Genomic DNA, 12334 nt, shown 5'->3' with positions numbered 1-12334 from the left:
TAGGGTTTGACATCCCCACTCGGGCTAGTAGCGCTAGCATTTAACGAGTGTTTAATACTTCGAGGTTATACGCACTTGCCAAGTGCACTTTAAGGGGGTACATTAAACGTTAAGTTAGTTACCGGGTGCCCACGGTTAAGCATATACTTTTACATACTTTTGAAACGCTCGTTGTAGCACTGAAATCTCGTGGCCTACTTACGTTACTGTTATACTTAAACTATAGCTCACCAACCTTTGTGTTGACCTTTTTAAGCATGTATTTTCTCAGGTGCTTGAAGTCGCTTCCGCTATCTTACTAGTCGTGCTGTAGAACCCGCTGCCTAGAGTTGTTATCGCATGACTACTTATCTTGCATTCAAACTTTTTACTTATGAACTTATGTTATGTAACGACCATTATGGTCACGTACACTTATTTAATGCTTCTACTTAGTGAAGCATACTTTGATTTGTAAAACAATTGAAGTATGTTATGACGTCACTTTTATTAATGAATGCAAACTCTGTTTTGAAAATGCATATAGTACTTAACCTTGTAATGATCCTGTTGATGATGGTCCGTACATGATGATTTAGTACGGGGCGTCACAGAGGAGGAGGAATTACAGGAAACACTAAAAATTTTAACCCAACAAAAAACCACCAAAAAAGAAACTCCAGAAAAAGTCAAAAAATCATCCTCATCAACAGTACCTTCATCATCAATGTCAACACAAAATTTTCAACCACCACAGGAACCAATCATCATCAACCTAGAAGAAACGGAGCAAGTTCCACAAACACCTAAGAAACAAAGTTGGTATGAAATGACTGAAGAAGAAGAACAATCTCAACAAACATCAAGTCCAGAAGAACCAAAGAAAAAATGGTATGTCATTTTTGACGGACCATCCAAAGGAATATACAATAATTGGGCAACAGCAAATCAGTTCATAATAGGCAACCGCGTAACGCATAAAAGTTACACAACTCTAGAAGCAGCGAAAGCAGCATTTAACGAAGCATATAAAACAATAGCAACTCAACCAGCTAATGAAACAAAACGTTCAGGATCAGGAATGATTAGTCTCAACCATTATCTTTATGGTCAAACAGCAAGTCCAAATGCCATAAACAGAATGAAGAGTATTCTCTCTACAACAGAATATGAAGACAGAAAAAAGCCATCAACAGAAAGATTCCAAAGGCTATGTGATAGTCTTGTAAATTACAACGAAAGTTATTCAACAATGATGTTTTATCCAAAAAATAGGAGAACTGGCCCTAAAGCAGTTTTCTTACCAGAAGCATCACCATTAACAATATCAGAATACTTTGTCCGCGGACTAATCGATACCCTCTATATCGATGGTCGGACACTTCATGAAATTAAAGAATTCCCTCAAAAAATGCAAGATACAATCACCCGATACAGAGATAACTTCGCTAAAGAAAGAGAAATATTCCTTAGAATGCACTCAAGCTATCCAATATTCAACAAAGATCAACAGCTACTTATCCCGTCATTCACAATAGCATATCTCAGAATTAGCAATGGTAACTACCCAACAAGAGATGAAGCACTAAGAATAACTCCCACAGTCGATCATCTAGTAACATCGCTAGCAGGAGTCTATTTCGGATCCTCAAAAATAGGAAACGTAAAAGAACAGCAAGAAAATGTAAGGATCAACTATATTCACAAAAATATATTGATATATTCCAGCATTAATGAAAAAATTGACGAACAAGGCCTTAATCTAATCAACAACTTTGAAGAACCCTTCGAAGCATTCACAGGACAACTCGCTTCACTTCCAGAAGATATGAAGAGACGATTATGCAGACAAATATCTAAAGCACCAAGGCATAGTTGCGAATACTGCCAAGATGAAGACATATCTCCAGCATCATAATTTCTCAACTTTTGTCTTTTTGAAGAAGGGAGGGATGTAGACAAAAGAAGAATAAACAAGTGGGTCCCACGTGGGCCATACCAATAATGTAAATTAGATATCGTGTCCTTTAATTATTATATTGTATATACGCGTGATAAGAGTGTGGGCCATGAAGGCCATAGTTGTCTAGGAATCTATCTAGAAGATAATACGTGTGCGGTGTGTATTAAAAGTAGATTAAGTGCGCGGGCCACAACAATAATGTAAACGATCGATAATGTAAACGATCGTAGTGCGTGGGTCCCAGAGCATCTGTAAATAGTGTCATGGCTCGCCTATAAAAGGAAGCCTTAGTTGTCATTTGTAATCAGGTTGTATTTTGATAATAAACCTCACTTGGTTTTCTCTGTTGAATCTTTTGATTCTGAATAGCAGGGCTATTGTCGTTGAGTCCTAACGGATTCTGAATAGCGACGTCTATCTGAGCATTATATATTCGTTGTTTAAAAGCACAGTCGAATATAACCCAGCAACATATATTCGTTGTTTAAAGGCACAGTCGAATATAGCCCAGCAACATATATTCGTTGTTTAAAAGCACATTGAATATAAACCCCCGTATATCAATCACCCGTTCATAAATAAGTCATCCAAGTTAGGTATCCATCGTTATCATGAATCCATTATTGGTTAGATGTCCTTTTCATCCAGTGAATCCATTCATTAATATTTGGATCCTCACGATCCGTAAACATCTTCATTAAATTCCGCATTCAGACGTAGTAAAAAATCCTGCCCCCACCCCAATTGAATGGATTTCGGCCAAGAGGGCTAAAAAGGGGTCCTATGGACTCTACAATGTTGCTAGATGATTTTCTATGGGATCCCGTTAAGAGCCTTTAAGTGTCGTTAGCCGAAAACGCAAACCGAATCGCTAAACGTTAATTCTTTCGGATTCTTTAATTAAATTAAATTCTCTTAATCATAAAAGTATTCTAATTTTTATAAAATACATGGAATAATTATTTTTCTTAATAATTATTTAATTCGTTGCTAAGTGTCGTTAACCGAAACCGAAAGCTGGAACGTTAACCGAGCGTTTTAGCGAATTCTATGCGTTTTAAATTTATAAAACTTCTAATAAATTAAAAGTATCTTTCAAGCATAATAATTATATAAAATAATTATTAAAGGTGAATTATCAATCGTTTCGTTGTCTTAAAGACGTTTTTCCGGTTTTCACTCACAAGTTTCTCGCATACTTCTAAACCAAAGTATGAAATCAAGTAATATGTAGCACATATTAAAAATAGCATTTTCTAAGAAAAAGTTCTGGCGTATAAATTCATAGAATTTAACTAACGATCGTTAAGTATTTAATGGAAAAGTTAACAGAAAAAGTCGGGTTGTTACATTACCCACCCGTTATTGAAAATTTCGTCCCGAAATTTTGGTTAGTACCATCTGCCGGCATTGCATTGGGTAAAATAGATGCGGGTACTTCGTTTAGTGTGATCTTCTCTCTCTTAGGTGGGTGTGAGTCATCTATGAGGGTTCCAACGAATTCTTACAGTAGAAATTATGTTTTGTCTGAGTTGTTTAAGTTCACAAATTTCACAAAAGTAATCACTCTTATGATTCTCAATCGGAAAGTAACTCAACTTCATCGGGTGTTTGTCAACTTTGTGTGTAATTGTCTCGCTCACTAATAAAGCACAATTGGCATGTAAATGAATATTGCAAACCTCACATTTGAACTTGGCTCCCCAATCATATCCATGCATACACAAATGACATAACTTTGTTTCACCGAAGAAACCTGGCATAAATGGAGAAAGGATGTGATTTGGGTGAGACTTGTGAGTAACTCTTTTAGGTATAAATGCACAACAAACATCGACATAGTATCGACATTCGACACAACAATAAACAAATCCATTACTAGGTAATTGGCAAACACCACAGTCGAAAACATTAAGAAACTCAGGATTGATCTTTGGGTAGTATATCAAGGGATGTTGCGGGTGACAAGGGTGCTTGTTTACTTTAACCGGAAGACGGGTGCACCACTCATGGAGTACAAAGTCGCAATTCTCATCCTCATTGGCGCATACATATAATGGTGGCGTCATAATTGGTTTCACACATCCATTACATAAAAGTTGAATCTTTTTTCTTGGGTTATGATATGAAACATATTTTGCTCTGGCGGTTGTTGGTCGTGTAACATCCACAAGAAGTAGTGGATGTTCATGACTAATATGCTTTTTGATCACATCATTAGTTCCAAATATCATTGATCGAGTGTCTTTATAAAACAAGCTTTTTAATATACTATAAGATTCATCGCGAAAGGGAAGGTGAAGAAGATCTGGGTACTCATCGTCTTCATAATTTTTAATGAGATTTCCGGTACCTATTAATTAATTAATTAATGAAATACAATAACTTAATTAATATAAAAAAAATCAATCGCCATAAAATAAAACATAACTTTTATATTAATAAGACATAAGTAGATTAATTAGAAGTAATCATAAAAGTAGCTAGGTGTTTGATAGATATAATTACCAGAAAATGTTAAGATGGACATGAAGGGCTCGCATATGTTTGTTGCACAATCAAGATGGGCATAGTATCTGCACTTTTCACATTCATAAATCCAGATATATATGTCATCAAAATAAAGATTGCATACCCTACACTTTGGTTTATTATAAGTACCACTTATATATGATTTTTGAAAGGAATACCCAAGTGTGAGTGGGTGAGTATGGGAGAAACGATCATGTGTGGTTTGTTGGATAAGCAACCTTTTAGGCAAAAAGACACAATCATTGTGTACCAATGGGCTAGAAGGACAATCGACACATTGATAAAACAAACCTTTATGTTCCTTCCCACATGCCTCACATTTGCATAATATTTGTTTGCCACTGGCAACACTTGCAAGTGGGTGCATATGGATCGGGTGATGAATGTTAGAATACAGAACCACAAAGCATATTTTCTATTTGGGTAAAGATTGACTTGGATCAGAAGGGTTGACCTTCATCATTTCCATATTTAGCAAAGTCACAAGACAACAGTAATAGAAGACTCAACGGCTACTCTATAATACCTATTTCCAGATCTGTAAAGGTGGTTCCAAAAAGTGTAATGGAGCCTAACCTTAATTAGAATTAGCTGTTACAAGTTTTGTAGTATAAAAGAACACTCATATATGTTCTTAGAATCTAATACAATCTGTATCAATCTTTCCATCAATACAAAGATCAAATTCTTACAATTTTACATATCGAATTCATAGAATTAACATGGTATCAGAGCTTACGGTATCGATCCATTGATCAAGATACTCGTTTATGTCTCAATCATTTACCAAGAACACAGCCACCATGTCTAAAATTGACGGTAGCTCAAAATTAAATCAAACTGCCATGTCAATTTTAGACGGCAGCTCAAATCATAGAGAAAGAAGTTACCTGGATGCTCTCTGTCAACCATCAATCATTGCCAAACCAGAAACCATCATCACAAACCACCATCGACAATTACAGTAGCTGAGTTGTGTGTATTGTGGTAAATCAAGACACACAATAATCCAATGTTTTAAACTCATTGGTTATCCCAAATGGTGGAACAAACAGAAACATGGCAGGGTAGAGACGATGGTAGTAGAGACAACCGGTGGCCACCATGGGGTTACTAGCAACGGCATCTCAAAACCATCTCCGAATTTTAAAAGAGGTACTTCAAACCTTCAACCCTCTTATCAATTGAACAAATCGACCAAATGGGTAAGGATTCAATCCTCAAACCCTAAAATCCCGAATTCCTTTCACAAATCAGTGAAAAAAGGAAGACCTAATATCAATAAAAAAACCGAACAATCGACCAAATTCCTTTCACAATCGATTCCAGTGTCTTGGAGAAACGATCAAAGAAGAAGAATAAAATCCTCCTTTTAGATCAAAACCACCAAGTATCGATAAAAGGGGAAGGAATACCTCAAATTCCATTCGTTTCCATCACCAGACCATAAATGAAGAGTTGAAAAACTCGAATCTTGATCTTAAATCCAACTTAATTGTAGAAGAATTAAGGGAGATAAAAAGCGTGATTGATGAAAATGATAGGAATCCTAATTTGGGTATGGGGAACGACATGTCTGGGGTTAAAAAGAAACGGGTTATGGGGCAAGAAAAAATGGGCTCCCTTATTAAAAGGATTTCAGCCCTAACTAATAAAAGCAAAGATAAGGCCCAATAGTCAAAATGTTTTGTTGAGGCCCACATTGTTGAACAAACAGAAAAGTCTAACTGTTTTATTAAAGAGGTCCAAAACTCAAATATTTTGGAAAATAAACATTTAAATAATGACTCAATTATCGGAAAAGCCAATATTATTTCAAATAACGTAAAAAGTAACGAATGGATTTCTGATTGTGGTGCTACTCACACCATGAGTTTTGAAAAATCAGACTTTTGTTCCGAATCCAACCCTCGGGTAAATAGAATTCAAACTGCCAATGGAGGGGTTGTACACGTAAAAGGGGGTGGAAAAATTGAAATCACACCAACTGTGAAGTTATCTAATTGTTTATATATCCCAGCCTTGTCTCATAAACTTTTATCCGTTAGCCACGTTACAAAAGAACTAAATTGTTCTGTCCTACTACATCCCACTCTCTGTATCCTTCAAGACATTAAGACTGGAGAAATTATTGGGCGTGGTACCGAACAGGGTGGATTGTACTATGTGAATGAAGTAACCCAACAAGGTACCATGATGCTTGCTCACGGAACATCTACGAGGGAAGCTTGGTTATGGCATAGGAGGTTGGGTTACCCATCAGCCGGATATTTAAACGCTTTATTTTCTAGTCTTTTTCCGTCTAATATAAACTTAAATTGTGAAACTTGTATTTTGGCTAAAAGCCACCGGAGTACGTTTAAACCTAGTAATACTAGAAAAGAAGTACCTTTTGCTTTAGTCCATTCTGAGGTGTGGGGTCCTGCACCGGTTGTTGGGGGGAGAAATTTTCGGTACTTTGTCTTATTTATTGATGACCATTCACCCACGACCTGGATTTATTTTTTAACTCACAAGTCAGAAGTGTTTGAAAATTTTTCTCATTTTTACAAAATGGTACAAACTCAATTTAACAAAAGTATACAAATTTTAAGATCCGATAATGGAGGTGAGTTTGTCAATACTTCAATGAAACAATTTTGTGAAGATAAAGAGATTATTCACCAAACATCTTGTGCTCATACTCCCGAAAAAACGAAGTAGCTGAACGGAAAAATCGACTACTCTTAGAAATGAAAAGAGCTTTATTATTTGAATCAAAAGTTCCAAAAAGTTTTTGGTCCGAAGCTCTTGCTTCCGCTACCTACCTTATTAACCGACTACCTACTAAAATTTTGGGCACAAAAACCTCGAAAGATACTCTTTCTCAATTTCATACCCTTCCGACTTCATTTAGCATTGAACCTTGAATATTTGGGTGCTCGGTTTTTGTCCACATTCCAAAATATGAACGTACCAAACTTGATCCTTGTGCGAAAAAATGTGTCATGGTTGGCTATGGAATAAACCAAAAAGGATATCGGTGCTATAGTCCAAAAAGACGTCATGTCTTTACTACAATGAACTGTGACTTTGTCGAAACCGAATATTTTTATGATACCCAACTCACGAGTGAGGGGGAGAAAGAGGATAACGACACTCTCAGTTGGATAACCTGGATACCTAAACCTGGGAACATTCAAACACCGACATCAAATCCTGATCCCGAATCACCAAATCCACCAACATCAGATCCTGATCCCGAATCATCAAATCCTGATCCCGAATCACCAAACCCTAGTCTCGAATCACCTAACATTGAACCAAATGAAATCTCCTCAAGTAATGAAGTTCAAGAGGAACAAAATAGTCAAACTCACGATATACCACTTGACAACAATTCCACTTCCGCTGAAACCATAGAAAGATATGTTCTACCACAAAGAGCCAACAGAGGAGTACCACCAAAGAGATACTCTCCAGAAAAAGAAGCTCAAAGATCAAGATACCCAATTGCGAATATTGCACACGGGAACCTATCAAGTGAAGCACGGAAATTCAATTCTGCTTTATACTCTGAAGAAATTCCAGCTACAGTTGATCAAGCAATGAAATCTAACAAATGGAGAAAGGCCATTGAAAAAGAAATGGAAGCACTTAAGAAAAGTGATACATGAGAAAAAAGTGTCATTCCTCAAGGAAAAAAACCAGTAGGGAATCGATGGGTGTTTACAATAAAATACAAACTAGATGGTACCATTAAAAGATACAAAGCCCGGCTAGTTGCCAAAGGATATATTCAAACATATGGAATAGATTATTCCGAGACTTTCTCTCCGGTTACGAAGATTGATACCATCAGGGTTCTTTTCTCAGTTGCTGCAAATGAAGATTGGTCACTTCACCAATTTGATGTGAATAATGCATTTATACATGGTGAACTAAAAGAAGAAGTCTATATGGAAGCTCCTCCAGGATTCTCCGAAAACTACAAAAATGGGGAAGCTTGTCGACTTAAGAAATCTTTATATGGGTTAAAACAATCCCCACGGGCTTTGGTTTGGGAGATTTACTTTATTTAAGAAAAAATATGATTTCAAACAAAGTAACTCGGATCATACTCTCTTTTTTAAATGAAAAGAAATGTTAATTACATGCTTAATCATTTATGTTGATGATATGATAATAACAGGAAATGATAAAGAGGAAATTTCTAACTTAAAAATGAACTTATTTAAAGAATTTGAAATGAAAGACTTGGGCAGACTTAATATTTTTTGGGGATTGAGGTATTATGATCCCAACAGGAAATATTTATCTGTCAAAAGAAGTATGTTCTTGATTTTCTTGCAGAAACAGGTATGACTGATTGCAAACCAGCTGATACTCCAATGATTCCAAGCCAGAAGCTATATATGGAAGATGAAGCTGATCTTGCTGATAAAGGGCAATACCAAAGGATGGTGGGAAAACTCATCTATGTTGCTCACACTCGACCTGATATTGCACTTGCAGTTGGAGTTGTGAGTCAATTCATGCATCAACCACAGGTTCACCATATGGAAGTTGTAATGAGAATCATCAGATATTTAAGATATTTGAAGAAAACAACGGATCATGGAGTTAGTTTTAAGAGACATGGACACCTAAAGACTCAAATATATACGGATGCAAGCTGGGCCAGAGAAAAAGGGGATAGAAATCTACATTCGGATTCTTCACACTTGTCGGGGGTAATTTAGTTGCATGGAGAAATAAGAAACAAAAGGTTGTCTCCCTTTCAAGTGCCGAATCAGAATTCAGAGGAATAGCCAAAGGAGTAGTCGAGGTCTTATAGATCAAGAATCTACTAACGGAGATTGGTTTTTCACCACAAGACGCTATTCAAATCCTGTGCGACAATGAAGCAGCAATCGCTATTTCAGAAAACCCCGTTCAACATGACTGAAAAAAACATGTTGAAATCGATCGACACTTTATCAGAGAGAAGCTAGATGGTGAAATCATTTCTCTACCCTCAATTAGATCTGAAGATCAGCTAGCCGACATCTTCACCAAATCTGTCAATGGAAGACTCTTCAGTGAAGTTCTCAACAAGTTGAACATTAGAAATCCCACTATTCAACTTGAGGGGGAGTGTTAGAATACAGAACCACAAAGCACATTTCCTGTTTGGGTAAAGATTGACTTGGATCAGAAGGGTTGACCTTCATCATTTCCATATTTAGCAAAGTCACAAGACAACAGTAATAGAAGACTCAACGGTTACTCCACAACAACTATTTCCAAATCTGTAAAGGTGGTTCCAAAAAGTGTAATGGAGCCTAACCTTAATTAGAATTAGCTGTTACAAGTTTTGTAGTATAAAGGAACACTCATATATGTTCTTAGAATCTAATACAATCTGTATCAATCTTTCAATCAATACAAAGATCAAATTCTTACAATTTTACATATCGAATTCATAGAATTAACAATGAATGAGATTGAGTCTCAAATATCTTGTAGAACACTTGATGGGAACGCGCCCGTAATATCTAGTAGAAGCATAATAAAAATGAAAAACATCATGATAGGTTTCACAAATAACGCAAAACAATTTCGCTAACCTAAAGCCAGTAGGTATTTGGGAGAGAGTAAGAGTATTAGCGATGTGTGAAGTATGGTATTTCATGGTTGTCGGAAGATCTTTACAAAACTTGTGAATCGAATAGTGACAATGATCACACTTTTAGTAATACCTATGATACCAATAAATTGTTTCTTTACATATATCACATTCACATTCAAAGTCTGGTTTTACATCTAGATCTTTCTAGCCATCATCATCATCTTCATCACTCTCTTCTTCATAGTTTATATGTTTTGACCACATATCAATGTGATTTAGTGGGTGTTCATGTTCAATGATCATTTGTATCTATTTTGTCAGAAATTAAATAATGAGACACGAAAATGGATTGATTGAAAACTGAAAAGAAAAATCTTTAATTTAGTAGCATAAGGATGAAAAGATCGATATAGATGACTTTATTATATAAGTTAATTAGCAAGTGATGCAAGGATAACACGATTTTTTTCGAAACACGTCATCTTTTTGATAAAAAGGTGTAATGGAATGTTTATGTTACTTGCAAGAAATGGAATTGTACCTATACCTACCTTTAGTCGTTCACAAGATAATACTTTACTTAATTTCCCACATATTCATAAACCTATTTGCAAGTTATACTGGCCTTATACATTACATAACGTAGCAAATTAATACAATATTAGGAAAGCCTATATAGATGGGCTCAGTCCACTAGAGTGGATTAGGGTTTTATATGTTCATATGTACTCTATATATAATTGATCAAAAATACACATTAACCCTAATAGAAACTCTGTAGGTTATTGTGTATTATTGATCAACTATAGAGTACATATGAATATACAAAACCCTAATCTACCTTAGTGGACCAAGTCCATCTATACGATTGGGTTGGACCGTCCTAATATTCTAATACTGCCCGCAATTTGAGAGGAGGGAAATTACAGACGCTCAAACTAGAATGTATATACATGATATAAACATAAACATGACGAACATAACAAAGCTAAACATATAGCAAGAGTCTTCGTGGTGGAGCTTGTAATCTTGACTTCAAGATCGACTTGCCATTTTTTTTTCTTTTTATTGAAATGAAAGTGAATAAAATAAAAAATTGCAAAGATATGAAATACTTTAGGAGAAGATATTAAAAATATTTTTTTATTAAAGTTAAAAAGATAGAAAGATGAAACTAGAAAAAGAAATATGGTTAGACCATTCTCAACCATGACGTCCTTCTTCCCCAGCACACACCACCACATCAACTTTTTCTCTACATTTCCTCTCCAGCACATACCACTCCTAACCATAACATACTTCCTCTCCATCATATATATAATGACCCGTCAAAATCGTTATTGACGCTGTACATTAACAAACGGTCCCATAACATGGTTACGGCTTCTATATGAGACGTTTTAAATAAACTTTGCATTCATTATTCAAAAAGGTTTCTAAAAATGAAATTTGCCAAAAATAGCAAGTTTCTAAAAATAGAAAGTTTCTCAGAAACATAAACTTCTTGAAATAGTAAGTTGACCCAAGCGTCAAACAAGTCATCTATCATCTAACCAAAATATTTTTAAAAACCGAATGCATACATCTGTTAAATATAATGCCAACTAAACTTCAGATGCAGACACCCTGGACTTCTAGAGCGGAAACAACTACGAACTTGTGAATAAGACATGCTTAAAAAGTCAACACGAATGTTTGTGAGTTATAGGTTTAGTATTGCGATCAATAAATAAAGTAGACCCCAAGATTTCATCTTTAAGAACATTATAAAAAGTTCTACGGTTTTGAGCACCTGGTAACCAGACTTAACAAAAATAATAAATGACAGTCTTTATAAAAACAAACCACACCGAATCAACTGTCTTCAAATGAATATTATACATCTGTTAGATGTTGGCGCGACCAATCCGGACGGATTTGTCTAACTTTATAGATCTATAAATAGGATTCGCAATTAGCAGTTCAAAAACCAGTAACTAACGGTTACCAAGCTAAGGGATTTGTGATTCAACTAAGCGTAGAATAAAGTAAGTACTTGTGTCTATTATGTAAAATTTAAAATGCATGTATACTCATCCTAAAAGATTTAAAATATAAAAAGAGAGACTATAAACTCATCTCGATAGCACAACAGTAAATCACACAAATGTGACAGCTAAAAGAATTACCCATGACCGAAGTACTCAACCTAGATATACAAGTTGGTCAATAATAGCCTGATAACTATGTTGAGTCCTATTACAATCATCAATTCTATAGTCGAGTTTAAC

At 35.5% G+C, this 12334-nt stretch overlaps 1 protein-coding gene across 1 annotated transcript; it reads left to right on the top strand.

The window, feature by feature from the left end:
- Positions 1–706: 706 nt before the first annotated feature.
- On the top strand, positions 707–1897 carry LOC139889657 (uncharacterized). Its single transcript, XM_071872595.1, has one exon. The coding sequence runs from the start codon at positions 707–709 to the stop codon at positions 1895–1897; it is 1191 nt and encodes a 396-aa protein (XP_071728696.1).
- The last annotated feature ends 10437 nt before the right edge of the window (positions 1898–12334 follow it).

The sequence above is a fragment of the Rutidosis leptorrhynchoides genome, chromosome 2 (genome assembly GCF_046630445.1).
Source record: "Rutidosis leptorrhynchoides isolate AG116_Rl617_1_P2 chromosome 2, CSIRO_AGI_Rlap_v1, whole genome shotgun sequence".
Lineage (NCBI taxonomy): Eukaryota > Viridiplantae > Streptophyta > Magnoliopsida > Asterales > Asteraceae > Rutidosis > Rutidosis leptorrhynchoides.
The sequence above is the reverse complement of the archived record's forward strand: the minus strand, read 5'-3'. Positions and strand labels throughout refer to the sequence as shown.

Coding starts and splice junctions, on each gene's coding strand:
- LOC139889657 (XM_071872595.1), top strand. CDS start 707: ATGTCAACACAAAATTTTCAACCACCACAGGAACCAATCATCATCAAC.